The following is a 17,556-nucleotide window of genomic DNA, read 5'->3' on the forward strand; positions in this document are numbered from 1 at the left end:
GTTCTACACAGTCTATGATGCCACCGATGAGAGTAACATACTACAGTAGATGTGTATTCTCAACATCGATAGCATCGTCATTTCCTCTTGACGGTGGAGACAAAACCGTGTGGTTGAATTTGTTCATTGATAATGTACTGAACTATCCTGATGAGCTAGATAGACCAGCAGAAGAGTTACAGTCTGAATGTGACGCCAGCTGGACTGAGTGAGTGCCCTTAAAAAGGAACAGCTTGCGCGTAGTGAAATGACATGACTAAATGGCCTCATGTTCGCTGTTGTTTTTAATTCACTGCAGTTCACTTCAGTTGTCCAATGTGTTTGTTTTCTCCCCTCGTTATCCTGTAAACGGAAGTGGCCACAGTGTCAAGAAGTAGTAATTATTAGATAATCGAATGAGTGGTGATTTTAAGACACCCACTGTATCCAAGTCCAGAGGCTTTCCATCCTTGGTCCAGTCGACGCGGAGCAGAGGCGGTTCAGCTCGGACGGGGCAGGGTATGGCGCCACCCATACCTGTGGGCAGGTACGTCTCCCTGGGCATGTTGAGCACCTGGGCAGGATCTGGACAAGAAATCAGCAGCAAAACATTAACAGCAGCATTCACTCACTCACCAGCAGCACCGCTCACACACACACACACACACACACACACACACACACACACACACACACACTACCTTCCCTGTGTAGAGAAGTACTAGTGATTACAGGATCAATGCCACCCCACTGCAAACGAATGCCAGCCCACTGCCAATCAATGCCATGCCCACCACCAATTCATCAATCAATGCAACCCTACAGCCCATCTCCGGCCTTCCCCTGTTGTAATGACCACTGGATCAGTCAATACCTATCAACACTCTGCCTTGTTCACAGGCTTGTTGACAATGTTCATTAGGCCTGCAACCTGCAATTATTACCATTATCATGGTCAATTAATCTTTCAATTATTTCCTCGATTAATTGAGTAGAGTAATTCTTTAATGTATAAAAGGCCTGAGAATGGTGAGGAAAATGTCAATGATTGTTTTCTAAATCTCAAGGATGTGTCCTCAAATGGCGTGTTTAGTGCACACACCCACGATGCTTAGTGGCATAGAGGAGTAGAGAAAGCAGAATATATTATGGAAGTTTAAGGATATAAATGTAGTGGTGCTTTCCTTACAAAAATGATACAAACTAATTAATGATTACCAAGATAGTTGCCATAGTCCTAATAGTCTACAACTAGTCAATTAATTGATTACTTGTTTTAGCCTTAATGTTCATTAATGGCTGCTGGGCTCCCCCTGTAAATAAGTGAATGATTTAGTAAGAGCCCAGCAGCACAGGGTGAGGACACACTACAGCCAGAGGGTGTGTGTGTGTGTATGTGTGTGTGTGTGTGTGTGTGAGAGAGAGAGAGGGTCTGTGTGTGTGTGTGTGTGTGTGTGTGTGTGTGTGAGAGAGAGAGAGTTTGTGCGTGCATGCGTGCGTGCATGTGTGTGTGTGTGTGTGCACACGTGTGTTTGTGTGTGTGTGTGTGTGTGTGTGGGGGGGACTGATCTTTGTCTCGTTGCCTGTTGTTCATGATCATGATCCTTTCCTAATTTACATGGTTACACAAGATGACCAAACATGTTTGTAGACTGACATGAGAGGGCAAATGATTACTTGTGCAAATGATTACTTGCCCCCCCACCTTCCCCATCTACCCCTACAAGCTTCTTTTCTGCCCCTGCGCCTTCATCCTGGGGTGGATACGCTTAGAAGTGGACGATGGGTGGACGATGGGTAAACTCACGTCTGACAGTCAGGGAAGCCGAGGCAGAGGGCGGAGTGAGCAGCCCGTTGGTGGGCGTGCAGGTGTAGTTCCCAGAATCCTCTGGAGTGAGGCGACTGATCTGCAACGTTCCGTCGACCAGTACCTTCACACGGGACTTCAGAGACCTGTAGGAACACAATGCAGAACTGTCAGCATCATTTGGTGTTCTATTTTAGACTCAGACAGACTCAGGTTCTCTCTATATGGACAAGAAGAGGAGACACAAGAGACAGTTTTGGAATAAGAGTGCCATCATGTGGCAGCTCTCTTCACAACACGTCAAAACCTATCCACCCACTAATCTCAGCACCTCACAGATGATATTCAGAGAACAGCACGGAAGGCTTGGTACAATCCACAGTAGATCATTTGTCAGTTCTGAAATTAAATTAAGTTGTTGAGTCAACAGTATGCTCACCTCACTTCAATTAACTGCAAGATCTGAAGATGTGTCTGGGATTGCTCTCCACACTGGTTGTTTTTTAATCACATGAAACATCAAAGACTAAATATGGTTGACTTTCTGACTAAGGGTACAGGTACTGCTAGTTTAAACTCAGGAAGGCTGTTCAGGTGAAGGTCAAATAGACAGGTACCGCTACTTTAAACTTTAAACTACTATAAACTTCAGGTCAAACAGGAACGTTCCCTCTTGGCTTGTGTTAATAAAGATCAAAGAATGCTCCAGAGACAGAAAGAGAGAGAGAGAGAGAGAGTGTGTGTGTGTGTGTGTGTGTGTGTGTGTGTGTGTTGAGCCCTCACTGGATGTGGTAGATGTTCTCCCCCTCCTTCTGCCACACGTAGGTCATGTTGGGGGGGTCAGCCTCTGCCTTGCACAGCAGCGCGGCCCCCTGGGAGATGTTGAGGACCAGGTCCTTAGGAGGGATGCGGATAACAGGGGGACCTGGGGGGGGGGGGCAGAGATAAAAGGGTTACTTACAATCACACACAAGCTGAAGACGCAGGGCCTTCATTTAAATGCTGCCCAACCTGCAACATGCAAGTCCTTGGGCATGACCTAAAGCCATCACATGGCATGTGGCAGCTTTTAGCTGCCCCACCAATGCTTGTGCTTATGATCTTGCTCATGGTATTACATTAGATTTGATTTTAGTCATTCAGTCAGCTTTAGACTTCAGTCTTTTCACTTAAAAGCCTGGCATTTAAATTTATTTTTTATTTATTTATTGGTTTATTTGATAGGGACCATGCATATTAATGAACATTGTGCAAACAACACCATGTAAATATGCCAGAATTAGTAAAAATAGAGCCCACAGAGCGAAATCAATCAGCACAGATCCAGTTAACACTGATGATTGTAGATATCAGTTACACTCATCACACACACTACTGTTGCAACGTTTTGGGGAACAAGATAAAAAAAAAGTGCAAGAGAAAAAAGAAAAGAAAATATTATTATTTATATTAAAACTGGCTGTATTTGCTATTGATTGTATTGACGTATCATCATCATCACTATTAAAACATTTCATAGAAAACTAGGGAAGTTCTGTTACCCTCTTAGTAAAGGGTCATACGTTACGTAGTGCACTGTGATATGGCAGTTACACTTAATGACCACTAGAGGGGAATATTCACTTAAACCTAGAATGACAAACAGCAATCTACAATTCCACTTGAGGTATATAAAATCAATTACGGTAATGGAGCTGTTGTTGAGCTTTTTTTATGTACACAACCCATGCCCTGGGCACTAAACTGTGCTGGGGCTGCTTCGCTGAGCGCTATGGTAACCTGAGTTGCCATGGCTACAGCGGTGCTGCACGGCCCGGGGATATTGCTAACGCTAACAACAATGTGAACAGTGTAAACACCAGCACCCACATATCTGACCCGCGGTGCTAACAGCTCAAAACACACATTAACATGATATACCGCTGAGCAAAGCATTGGAAACTATTTAAAGTCTAAACAGACCCACTTCCTTCTCTCTCTCTCTCCTCTCTTACACACACACACACACACACACACACACACACACACACACACACACACACACACACGTGCAGACATGAAAAAAACATATTAGATACCCATAAATATTATCAAACAGACACACACACACACACAGACACACACACACAATTATAAACATGCAACACAGACACACACACAACACAACAGTTCTCTGACCAGACACTGACCTTTGACACTCAGCCGTGTCACATGACTCACGTTGCCCTCGGAGTTGAAGGCGTCGCATCTGTACTCACCAGCTGCCTCTCTGGTCACTGACCGGAACGACACGGTCCCATTGCGCACCTGTGTGTGTGTGTGTGTGTGTGTAAGAGAGGAGAGAGAGTGAGAAGGAAGGACAACCAAAATGATGTTACCTGTGCTTAACAACCATCCATCTTGTATTTTTTTAAGTCTGTAAACATGAGAGTGACTCTGTCCTGAGACTCCATTTCCCTCTCACCTCAGTCTTGTTCTGCTTGAGAAGGACGCCATTTTTAGCCCATGTGACTCTCGGGGTCGGGTTGCCACGGACGACACACCTGAGCGTGAGCGGCTTCCCCAACAGGGCCTCCACAACAGGTGGTGGAGTTTCCGTGAAGATAGGGGCCGCTAGAGAGCACAGGTAAACATAAACAACAACAATAAACACATCAGCCACAAGAAACCCACCGAGTTCCAACCACACACCTCCGTCCAGTCAGGAGCATTCCCTCCTGGACAGCTTGCACACCCAGATACCTCAGACTGAGCATACGATACGTCACGTGTCCATTTGTTGGTGTGGTCATTGCTTTTTGGTGGTGCCGCAGTTAACTGACTGCAATTTGAATCCCACTGAACATTGTCAGCTGTGTCCAGGGCTCATGTCTCGGTGAGATGTTCAGGGCCCATGTCTCAGGGCTTATGTCTCGGTGAGATGTTCAGGGTTCTTGTCTCAGGGCTCATGTCTCACTGAGATGTTCAGGACTCATGTCTCAGGTATTATGTCAAATAATGGGCCATTTTATCAAAGCCACTTGCTCTTCTGTGTTCAGACCATTCAGATAGCCGCAGCTCTGCTCAACTGCGCCCCTTGCGTGTGCACGTTCTCCCTTGCAGCACTACAAACTTTCAAACATGACGGACACTGAGTCAGATTTTGTTTACCATGATCAGAGGTTGGTGCTGATGCCTATTCCGTCGGCACATCAACGGCTAGACCGAGAATTCTCGTTGTGAAATCAAAATTCCACATGAGCTCCAAGCGGTTTTGTACACGCAGATTTAAGTTACAACACTGTTTACAGCTCTTCGACTCACGGTAAAATGTCATTTTTGGTATAGCCTAGCTAATTTAAATACACTGATGAATGCTTGCGTTTAGCGATATACAGTAGCAGATCTAGTCCTCAGGGAGACAACCTACACGCTGATTTTATTAAGAGGATATGCACGCGACTCACGAGCAGTTAGGGCATCATTTTTTATGATGCCTGAATCCCCATTCAATCGTGCATAGGGATTTTTCTTACGAACCGGAACATGCAAAAATGCACGCATACAAAACGACGGTAGCGTCTATCACACTCTTGATGAGTGACACAGTTACGTTGTTTAAGTAGCCTAATTGTTTACTATTTTTGTTGTTGATAGCAACATCTCTAGGCCATCATAGTCTACATTTGCCTGTCATCTAGGCCCTATCAATCCCTTACAGGTAAAAAACTGCATTGTGTGACAAAACTGCAGGTTTTTCAATATTGTTGATGCCCAAAATAGCCCTATTGCATTGTGCAGTACAATGTAGGCCTGCGTTGTCAGTCAGGGTCAACTTTTGGTCTTTTGTTATTTGCACAGCTTTATCAGAGCAACTGTAGCCTAGCCTATGCCTATTGTAGGCCTATGTTATTGTTTACACTTTTTTGCACAGCTCTGTTAGAGCAGTCTGAAATGAATATAATTAAAACTGGCTGTGTTGTCATAATTGTTGTGTTGAGTGAATATATGAAGCGCCAGCTCTTTCTGTTTGAAATATCAATATCGTATCGATATCGTATATCGCCAATCAGCCCCAAAATATCGGGATATCAGTTTTGGTCCATATCGCCCAGCCCTATGTTGAAGAGTGAAGGTATTATTGATTGATCCCACGTGAGCTGTTGCTGGGTTGTGTGTCTTTATAGGGTGTGTGTGTTTGTGTGTGTGTGTGTGTGTGTGTGTGTGTGTGTGTGTGATAAGAGATATGACACTCAAAGATATCACAGACACAGAAGTAACTCACAATTACTCCTGGTCAACCTTTAGACCTGATTCAAGACACTTCAAATGTTGACTTACTTACTATATACTCAAACACACCTACACAACTACACACGCACACACACGCGCGCGCACGCGCACACGGACGCACGCACGCACGCACGCGCACACACACACACACACACACACGCGCGCTCTTGACTCCATAGATGTCTTACCATAGACAGAGAGGAGCGTCCAGCTGCCGTTGCGTGTCTCCTCGTTGGTCTGCTCCAGAGGAAGGATGCGACACTCGTACCGGCCCTGGTCCTCCAGGCGCAGTGTCTCAACGCTCAGAGCGCTGTCCCCCAGCAGGGACACTCGACCTGGGCAGAGGGGAGAGGGGAGAGGGGGGTCAGGGCATGGAGCAGACTTGCAAGAGCAGGACTTTAAAGAGACAGTCAGTCAGAAGGGGATTTAAACTTTCAGAAAGGTGATAGAGTTGAGTGAGACCAGGGGGCAGAGGGTAAAAGAGGAAGAAAGTGTAGGTTGCTGTTGGCATAGCCTTGAGATCTAGAAAGATTAAGGGTCTGGCCTAGCCTGGCGAGCCAGACCCACATTAAAATGTAGGGTCTGGGCACTCACCGTTCGCAGTGCTCAGTCCGAGGCCGGGATAATCAGTTGTCTTTCAAATTCCCTCTGCATAATGGGGCCTTAATAGGATATTTGTTTTCAAGTAGCAGGGAATTCAAGCCAAACCGTTGCAACTCTGCCATCAATCATTATGTTAAGCCCACCAAACGACTCTATACACGATTTCAAAGGCCTGATTAAGTGTCGATTCCTGGAGCTCACAAGCCAACGGAGAGTTGCTAGACTAGCCCTGGCAGCAAATGTAATTTGCTGCCGCTAGGGGCGCGTCTAGATTTCTAGGCTAGGTCTGGCCACGAATAATGTAATGGCTCAACTCAAGGGGCGGCACCAAGCGTGCATTTGAAAATCTCACAGCACGCAATTGGATAAGACTATACGACCAATGTTTACTGACTGATTCCGGACTTCGACGCAATTGAATAACACTACTAACAATACTGTCATCTGTTTAGCTAGCCTTTGGCCCGCCTATATCAGATACACCGATGTGATTGGCTTCCCGCGATACAAGTGGCAAAAGTAACGTGCATCATTACTCATTGGCAGAGTGTCTTACAGAGACAATTTAAATTGTGCTTTTGCAAGAACTCTGGATTTTACAGGGTACTGTTGGCAAGGAGTTGATTTGAATTTCAGAGAAATGGCACTGTTAGATGCCACATGCACCTGTGCTGATACACTGCCATAGGTATGCACACACACACACACACACACACACACACACACACACACACACACACACACACACACACACACACACACACACACACACACACACACACACACAAATACATTCATACTACCACACAGACACAAGCACAAATACACACAAGGAACACACAAATATATATAGTACACACACACACACACCAGGAAACACACAAGGACACTTGAGTTCTTTGACTCAGTAACTTGATCCTCCTGTTGCCAGGTGACTGACCCCTAGGGTGGTTGAGCTCATTGACTCCCCTCCTCCTTCTCTTTATATCCACCCTCTGCTCTCTTGTTCTCTCTCTCTCTCTCTCTCTCTCTCTTTCTCTCTCTCTCACACACACACAAATCCCTCTCTCTCCTTCTCTCTCACACACACACAAATCCCTCTCTATCTCGCTCACACAACTCTCACTCTCGTATTCCTCTATTTTTACTCCTCTTTTCCCATTCAGGCATTCACTCTCCTCTCTTCCCCTCTCTGCTGCAGTGAAATGAGTGCCTCAGAGACTGTCTGACTGTGTGTGTGTGTGTGTGTGTGTGTGTGTGTGTGTGTGTGTGTGTGTCTGCAACTGTGTGGACTATGGACTAAGCAAGCCAATTGCAAAAAAACGTGCAAAGTACTGCTCCATTTCTGCAGTAATAGGTAGTTTATCCATCTGGGAGCGACGCTGCCATGTTTACCCATAATCATGCAGTTCAGCATGAAATAGCACAATGCATTCTGTGTTTGATCAGACCTGCCTAGGTGTGTAACATACTTCCTTCAATGTTTGGATCTGTGAATCTTCCCCAGTGTTAAGGTCCAAATAAAAGCATTAAAAAGTGGGCGCGTTTGTGTGTGTGCGTGTTGGCCTGCAGCTGCAGAGCTGCTGTGTGTGTGTGTGTGTGTGTGTGTGTGTGTGTGTGTGTGTGTGTGGTCCCTAGAGGATGGGAGGGACAACACTCTGACAGAGGGCAGGCAGTGATAACAGGTGAGTTGCTGCCTCTCCCATCCTTTAATCTCTGAGTCACACACACACATTTCAAAAGCTGCGCAAACACACAAAGCCTTTTTTCTCTGTCACACAAAGGCATTCATTCAGTCACACACCCAGCATATCAAAGTTCTCCAAACATTTAGTTCTCTCTCTCTCTCTCTCTCTCTCTCTCTCTCTCTCTCTCTCTCTCTCTCGACACACACACACACACACACACACACACACACACACACACACACACACACACACACACACACACACCGAAAGCAGCTGCGGTTTGTCTGATGACGTGCTCGTTTCAGCATCAGAAACTCGAGACTGCACATTGTTGTTACCATGGCACCCAACACCAGTGGTTTGGATTTGAATGTAGTTGCTGTGGCAACAGGATGGATTTTAAATGTAGTGAAGAGAAGAGAAGAGATGGGGGGCATCTTACACTATCCTGTAGTCTTTCATGCACAGTCCACATCAGCAGGCTGTGTGAGTGGAAAGTGATACCCCATTCACAGTAATAGCATGTTTACATCAGTTATGTTGAAGAATCCATCAGATCTGGAAATCTGATGGATTCTTCGAAAAAGGAGGTGGAAGTAGCCTATAAGACTTCCATTCCATTTAGAGGCAAAAAGGCCTATTATAGTAGTGGCCCTATAGAAGAGTTGTTATAGCTATATTATATAGGTCACTGCACGGCTCTGACAATCACAATCTTTCACAGTCTTTAGGGAGATGCACTGACACCAATGCTTTTCTGTACGTGTCATGGAAACATGGAATGAATAAGGTTTATCTGACGTTTAACAAAAATGCAATTTTAATATCCAGAGTCCAATAAATACTCACGCTTTTCTTAATTTTATGAAGTGTACTTTTCATCAATTATATGATATTGAAGACTATCAAATATGTATTGAACAGTGGGATAGACCTAACTAATTCTCAGGTGATAAACACCTAGAGACATTGCAATATGGCGGAGTCACACTGGCAAATCATTGTCCAGCCAGTCAGTCATTCAAATGAAGTGGACAAGTCAGATGGATGGGGCATTCTGACTGGATCGCCACACCCACCTCTCCCTCTGACTAGCATGTGAGAGTTCAACCAGGTGAATCATTCTCAAGCACATATGTACTGTATGTGGCAACCATGCATACACTTGAGCACGCAGAGCAAGCACACACACACACACACACACACACACACACACACACACACAGTGGTGGTTCTTCGTTGCTGACACAGAAGGCAAGGGATTTAAATGGCAGAGTCCATTTACCCTTCACTTTACTCCACTCCAGTTTAATTATCAACAGGAGCTGAAAATTCAAACTAGATTCAAACTCTGCTGTCTGCATGATGGGAGTGGTTGGATGTGGAAATATGTCTGTGAGTGTGGCAAAGGCGTGTGTGTGTGTGTGCGTGAGTGTGTGTGTGAGTGTGTGTGTGTGTGTAAAGGGCCTCGTTGGGTATAGAGTTTCAGAGCTACTGAATGTAGTCTGTTGTGCTTCAGGGTGCTGTAATGGTTTGAAATTTGAATGATCACAGTCAGGTGGTTCTGAGATGGAGTGGGGAGATGGAGGAGAGGAGAGGAGGAGAGGAGGAGAGGAGAGGAGAGGGGAGGGAGAAGGAAACGAGGCAGAGACACAGATATACAGGTAGAACAGAGGTAGGAGGCAGGTAGATGTAATGAGAGATGGAGCGAGACAGGTAGACAGCGTTGGAGAGACGAGCAAGGGTCGACCACTAAGAACAGGTAGACACAGGTATAGAGTGATAAGACACAGATACACACAGGTAATCACAGGTAGAAATCCCAAGGTGGAAATGATAGAGACAGGTAAAGGCAGTCATTTAACCATATACCGACTTATGAAGATGAGTAATTAACACGAAAACGTTGCCTGGTGTCCCTTTAAGACAGGTAGACACAAGGTGGAAATGATAGAGACAGGTAGACAGGTAGACACAGGTGGAAATGATAGAGACAGGTAGACAGGTAGACACAGTTAAGACAGGTAGACACAGGTGGAGAGAGATCGAGACAAGTAGAAACAGGAAGAGACAGGTGGACAGGCTAAAGACAGTTAAAGACAAGTAGTGAGGATTTGAGACAGGTAAAGACAGGTAGAGACAAGTAGTGAGGATTTGAGACAGGTAAAGACAGGTAGAGACAAGTAGCGAGGATTTGAGACAGATAAAGACAGTTAAAGTCAAGTAGTGAGGATTTGAGACAGGTAGAGACAGGTAGAGACAGGTAGTGAGGATTTGAGACAGGTAAAGACAGGTAGAGACAGGTAGAGTAGAGACAGAGACAGGTAGAGAGGGATCGAGACAGGTAAAGACAGGTAGAGACAAGTAGTGAGGATCTGAGACAGGTAAAGACAGTTAAAGTCAAGTAGTGAGGATTTGAGACAGGTAGTGAGGATTTGAGACAGGTAAAGACAGGTAGAGAGAGGTAGAGTAGAGACAGAGACAGGTAGAGACAGGTAGAGTAGAGACAGGTAGAGACAAGTAGTGAGGGATCGAGACAGGTAAAGACAGGTGTGGAGTGGAACTCTTATTTACTGAATGTGTGAGGGAGACTCCAGTGTGTTACAGCTGACACTGAAGTGTGAGCACGGCCCGAGGAGATGAAATTCACACCATCACACAACGCACACACACAGCACACACACACACACACACACACACACACACACACCTCCCTAACACACCTGATGACGATGAGAACCGGGCAGTGAAGGCAGATTATATGCCTGCTAGGCTTTGTGTCCGTCCACGCTGGCGTGAATATAGATCTCTTTGTCACAGGAGCTGCTTGCTCTGGTCAGTCTCTTTCAAAAGGGATTGTTTTCCTTCCTCCATTGTCTTCCTCTGCCTTTGTTTTCTTTCTCATCTATAGGAAGGAATGCTCGAGCGAGTCCTCAGTGACATCACCGGCGTGGGAAAGCACTTTAAACACAGTGTCGTTTTTATTTTAGAACCAGAAGGGCCAGCATCAAAAAGATAATATCCATCGACTTCATTAACGTTCAAAATGTCGGGAATTAAGGAAGCTTTTAAAAGGGCATATTGCAGCCTTCAGGGGACAGAGCAAACTCCCTTACACTAACAGCCCAGAGTGCAGCGTAGCCCAGCAGGGAGGCCACTTCACTCCTGGTCTCCACTAATCAGATCCGTAGCTGCGCGGCTAACGCTAAAGCCCTCATTAAGCCTTATCGCCGTGAGCAGGCTCAGCCAAACCGCCGCAGGCTCACACAGAGGGCTCTGTGCTGCGTTGACTCAGAGGAATGATATGGAACTGACCACAACTGAATCCAGCTCTCTCTCTCTCTCTCTCCATCTCTGTCTCTCTTCCTCCCCCCCCCCCTCTCTCTCTCTCTCTCTCCCTCTGTTCCTATCACTACTCTATGTTTGTGGACATGACGTGTCTCTCCTGGCTGCCTTGCCAGGTGACATGGTCTCTGAAGCTTGGCTTTTAAAAGCTCCATTATGAGAGACCTTGTATTTATCCAATGCTGTCCTAACAGACATTTGAATATACTGGCCCAACAGACATTTGAACTCTCTCTCTCTCTCACACACTCTCTCTCTCTATCTCTCTCTCATTTGAACTCTCTCAGTGACGGAAATAGACAACATGAGTAGGCTATTCATGAGTTGGCTTCATACATGCACAAAAAAGCCCTTTGCATCCAGAGTTTGAGATATTTTTTTTTGTGTAAATTCCATACATAACATCACATTGTAATACACCAACCCTGAGTTCCACAGCAGTCTATCTGACTGCCCTGTATGCTTAATAAAAACATGCTGGGTTAATAAGGTAATATCCAGAGTGTTGAAAAGTGATGACAGAATCCTACCCGCTGCACCAAAAAAACGTTCCAGGCCCTCATGTAACAATGACAGAGATAGCATTCTACCTATGAAAAGTCAGGTCAGTGGACCTACTCTCAGAGAGAGCACACATATCTTTAAGAGCATTATAAAGTGATAAAGTGTGAGAGTCTAATTTGCCTCCCTGACACTCACGGTCTAGAGTCGCAGTCACACTCTAAGCCTCTGCAACGGTGTGCTCTGGCATCTGTCCTCACTACACTCTGACCTTCCCCCATCACGGGAACATTTTCAAACCAGACAGGCCTTCTCCCTGTCGCAGTGTCCTGATGAGGGTGTGCGTGTGTGGGTGTGTGTGTGTGCGTGCCTGCACATGTGTGTGTGTGTGTGAGCGAAAAAAGAGAGAGAGAGAGAGAGAGAGCATGTGAATGTGTGTGTGTGTGAGAGACAGAGAGAGAGAGGGGGAGAGAGTGTGTGTGTGTGTGTGTGGTGTGTGTATGGGTGACTGAGAGTGAAAGAGAGAGAGAGAGAGTGTGTGTGTGTGTGTGTCTGTCTGTGTCTGTGTGTGTGTGTGTGTGTGTGTGTGTGTGTGTGTGTGTGTGTGTGTGTGTGTCTTAAAGGACAGCAGCATTGAAGAGAGGTATTCCTAAACCCAGCCCTAGATCCGTCTCCCCACAGACAGCCATTGTACTTCTGTCCCTCAGCACACAATGGAGAAAGAAGCAGACCTACCCAACCTACACCCCCACCACACACAAAGCCCCCTTAACACACACACACACAGCCACACACAACCCCCCATGCACACACACACACACACACACACGCACGCAACTCCCCATGCACACACACACACACACACACACACACAGCACACAACCCCCCATGCACACACACACATACACCTCAGCTCACACTAGAGTTTACAAGTTCCAGTGTGTGTGGCCGAGGCAGTTTGGACAGGACAGGGGTTAAGATGTTTAGGTAGGTGCTGTTTGTCTTGAGTCAGGAGGGAAATCTAGGGTACCCCTAGATTTGAACTTGATCTCCTCTAGCATTAAGGGGGTACCACTACATCTGAACTGTCTCCTGAAACAGCAACTTCTAAAACAGGCAAAGCAGACTCCCAGTCCCACCTCCCAGTGTCTTTAGCTGAGAATAATGGAGTTCTCCATTAGCCATCATCCAGCCCTGATGAGTGATCAAATCAGATGAATGATCTCAACCAAGAGCTCTCTTACAGCAGGAATTTGGTATCATTGAGCCAGTTAAAGTCCTAGTGATCAGCACAGTCTCTTTAGGATCCTAGTGATCAGCGCAGTCTCTTTAGGATCCTAGTGATCAGCGCAGTCTCTTTAAGAATCAGAGGAACAAGAGTCTGTGATAGAGAGAAAGGAGGAAAGGGGACTGAGAGAGAGAGAGAGAGAGAGAGAGAGAGAGAGTGAGAGAGAGGGGGGAGGGGGGAGAAAAACTGTTTGTTTGATCCAGTGCTGCAGCGCACCTTTTCTTTAGGAATCAGTGTTAAAGAGAGAGAGAGAGAGATAGAGAGAGAGAGAGAGAGAGAGAGAGAAGGGAGGGATAGAGAGAGAGAGAGAGAGAGAGAAGGGAGGGATAGAGAAAGAGAGAGAGGAAGGGGAAGGAAGGAAACTCATTAGGCCCAAATTTAAATGGTGGGCAAAGTGCAAAGTCTCTTAACAAGCAAAGTACTGGTGCATGAACTATAGCTATCTTGTGGCATGAACTATAGCTATCTTGTGGCAGGAACTAACTATAGCTATCTTGTGGCAGGAACTATAGCTATCTTGTGGCAGGAACTATAGCTATTTTGTGGCATGTAATTGTGGCATACAATTGATGTAATTGTGGCATGAAATTGATTTAGCCTAGCTTTTAAATGAGCTCTTGTTAGTCTGAACACTCAAATTCGGGCAGTTATAGTGCTACACTCTGGGGGCATGATTTTAATGATGCCCCCAGAGTGTAGAGTAGAAAAATGGTCAGAGTTCCTCTTTAAGACTTTGTACTTTGCTCATCATCCAAATCAAATGAGGGCTCTTCCTGTCCTATAGGACCGAGCTCAGCTCATCATCCAAATCAAATGAGGGCTCTTCCTGTCCTATAGGGCCGAGCTCAGCTCATCATCCAAATCAAATGAGGGCTCTTCCTGTCCTATAGGACCGAGCTCAGCTCACCTTCGTAGTCGGGGTGGACTCGGGGGGCGTAGGCCCCGAACTTGATGAGGATGGGGATGTCGAAGTCCTCGCGTACCCACTCCACCACGTGCCTGGGGCTGGCAGTGCCCACATCCGCACCCGCTACGCTGCACCTGAGCACTGCCCCGCTGCCCTCTTTAGCACGCACCGACGGCTCGGCACCACGGGCTAGATGTAACAGAGCAAAACACACACACACACACAAACGTCAGTCATATGCAACATAGCTGGTGTGTAGCCTACAGAGAGACATTTACATGCATGATGTACTGTACAGTGAAGAAAGATAGAAACAAAACAAGTAGAAAGTGACAGAGACAGGACAAAACAGGAGGAGAGTGAGATAGACAGACACAGGACGGAACGGGAGGAGAGTGAGATAGATAGACAGACACAGGACGAAACAAGAGGAGAGTGAGATAGACAGACACAGGACAAAACGAGAGGAGAGTGAGATAGACAGACAGAGACAGAGAGCAACAGGCAGACAGATATCGACAGATGGATACAGTTGGACACATGCACAATTATCAAACAGTGTATAATGGAAATTAAAAAGACAGTGTGAGAGAGGTATACATTGACTCAGTGAATAGCCTGTGTATATATATATATGTGTGTGTGTGTGTGTGTGTGTGTGTGTGTGTGTGTGTGTGTGTGTATGTGTGAACACTCACCTAAGGGCCAGAGTGTGAATGCAGCCACAGTCAACAAGAGGAGATGGAGCCTCAGCTGTTCCATAGCTGTTACTCATAAGACCACACACATCTCCTCACCTGCACACAGGTAAACACACACCATTAAACATCAACACACAACACTTTAACTACAAAGAGCAGAGCAACTCGGGGTTAAGTGCCTTGCCAGGAATTGAACCCATTACTTTTCAGACTACTGCATGCTAGCCCAGCTCCTTAGCCACTACGCTACCATACTACTGCATGCTAGCCCGGCTCCTTAGCCACTACGCTACCATACTACTGCATGCTAGCCTGGCTCCTTAGCCACTACGCTACCACACTACTGCATGCTAGCCCAGCTCCTTAGTCACTACGCTACCACACTACTGCATGCTAGCCCGGCTCCTTAGCCACTACGCTACCACTGCCTCATCAAAAAAAAAAAAAAAACACAACATAACTGAAAACAACAGCTGAACACACACACAATGCATGAACAACTAATCTTTCCCCAAGACGGCGCTACCAGAGACACAGATCTGACCACCTTGTTTTCTCTAGCAAGCAGCAGAAGCATGTGTGTAAACCCCCCACTGGCTCCAAATGGTGCCCTGATCTCCAGCGAGACTTGGCCCTGCTCGGCTCCCTGCATGGGGCCTCAGAACGGCTCCTAAAGCTCAGCACGAGTGAGACTAAACGCACAGCCATCTGAGGCGACAGCTCCTCTCTGTGTAAACGAGTTTATTTACTCTGACAGGGGTTTGGAAAACTAGCGGAGCAGACGAGCAAAGCTCGATCTTCAGCTGTCTCTTGTCACGTTAAATGAGTTTGTTTTGTTCACCTAGACGGGGGAGTAGTGGAGGCAAGCAGAGCAAAGATCAGGACAGTCCTCTTCAACTGTCCCTGTTGTGCAAATGAGATCATTGAGACACACACACGCACACACACGTCAGAGAGATGGCAGTGAACGAGCGTCACAGGCTCACGGTGCGTCTCTAAGCTGCTTGAAGGGGTGAGGCGAACCTGCACGTGAGGTTTGGCTGGACCGTGCTGGGAGCAGGACACCCTCCAGCTTAAGGCAACCTAACAAGGGCTCATAACCTCTGCAGCAACCTAACAAGAGCTCATAATGTCTGCAGCAACCTTCTATGCTAAAACAATTAAAGTGGGTTCATAATGTCCCACATGACTAACCTACATTGATGATCTGCACTTATAGCAATCAATTCATTATTTCTAAAACATCCTTCTATGTGATTGAATAAATGCAGTATTGTTAATGTTAATACTTGTTAATGTTAACGAATAGTTGGATTAGACTGTAATCTAGGCTACAGCACGAGAAAAGCATATATAGTGGTATTGCATACAATGGAAAGCTGATCTCGTGCATGGGTAATCGAGGAGAGAGAGGAAGCTTAATCAGGCTTACACACACACACACACACACACACACTGGCATTCTTTTATGTGACAGAGCAGGAGGAGGCAGAGCAACGCCACACAACTGTCCTCGCCCGTCCAGCACTATATCACAATACTATAGTTTCTAAAGTATTGTACTTTATCACTACTAATAATACAGATACACCTGTATAGCACTTGTCATGCATGTAAAGCACTTGCCATACATATGTATAGCACTTTTCAGACCTTTCTACCTTGTGCTTTCATTTTTACCTGCACAACACATTTTAGGATCTGATGTCATTGCTGTGATCTTTGTACTCTTTCCCTTGTTTCCCTGTTGCCGTTTCTGAACCCATGAAACAGGTTATTGGACTTTACTGCCACACTCCCGCTGAAGGCCAGGAGTGTATTGGTGTGTATTGGTGTGTGTGTGTGTGTGTGTGTGTGTGTGTGTGTGTGTGTGTGTGTGTGTGCGCATGTGTCCAGTGTAACATGTGTGTCATGGGTAAATTTAACACACAGCTCATGGCTGTGTGAGCTCCTCAACTGCACACTGCTGGCATTAAGCGCGCTTCTCTGCAGACGGCGAAAGCCTCTTACCGCTCTGAGGTAATCACTGCAGCAGAGGAGACTAGTCTTACAGGCTGGCGGAAAAGTTCTAGGGAAGGCCACTGAGCGCATACACACACGCACGCACGCATGCATACACACACACACACACACACACACACACACATACAATGCTCACTTGTATACTTGAACACTAGACACAAGTTTGAGCTAACTCTGAAATCTGAGGAACATCGTCGTACGAAATCATGTCATGTCCCAACACAAACAAGATAAATAAGGCCAGACATCTCGTCTGTCAGATTTATGAGATGAGCGCTTTCAGGTCCAAAGTCTTCGGTGACATTCTCGTAAACAACAGCAGCTTCCTTGTTTGTTCTAAAGGCAGTCTTTGTACTTAGCCTAATTAATATGTCCGGTGATGCCCTGTCAAGAGAAGGCACACTATGTGATGGTAGGAAGGTGTGTCTCTGAAGTACATTTAG

The 17,556-nt window shown here is 46.1% G+C and overlaps 1 protein-coding gene across 1 annotated transcript in view; it reads right to left on the reverse strand.

Moving 5' to 3' along the window:
- Positions 1–17,556, reverse strand: part of igsf9a (immunoglobulin superfamily, member 9a) — a gene marked incomplete at its 3' end in the record, with an annotated part of 37,898 nt that overhangs the window by 12,823 nt on the left and 7,519 nt on the right. The window contains exons 2-9 of the mRNA XM_048259333.1: positions 15,089–15,187; positions 14,391–14,579; positions 6,247–6,393; positions 4,251–4,399; positions 3,976–4,093; positions 2,570–2,711; positions 1,787–1,932; positions 422–564 (exon numbers count right to left, since the gene is read on the reverse strand). Coding sequence (XP_048115290.1) covers positions 422–564; positions 1,787–1,932; positions 2,570–2,711; positions 3,976–4,093; positions 4,251–4,399; positions 6,247–6,393; positions 14,391–14,579; positions 15,089–15,152 — 1,098 coding nt within the window. The remainder of the gene's footprint in view (positions 1–421; positions 565–1,786; positions 1,933–2,569; positions 2,712–3,975; positions 4,094–4,250; positions 4,400–6,246; positions 6,394–14,390; positions 14,580–15,088; positions 15,188–17,556) is intronic.

The sequence above is a fragment of the Alosa alosa genome, chromosome 12 (genome assembly GCF_017589495.1).
Source record: "Alosa alosa isolate M-15738 ecotype Scorff River chromosome 12, AALO_Geno_1.1, whole genome shotgun sequence".
In the NCBI taxonomy this organism is placed as follows: Eukaryota; Metazoa; Chordata; class Actinopteri; order Clupeiformes; family Clupeidae; genus Alosa; species Alosa alosa.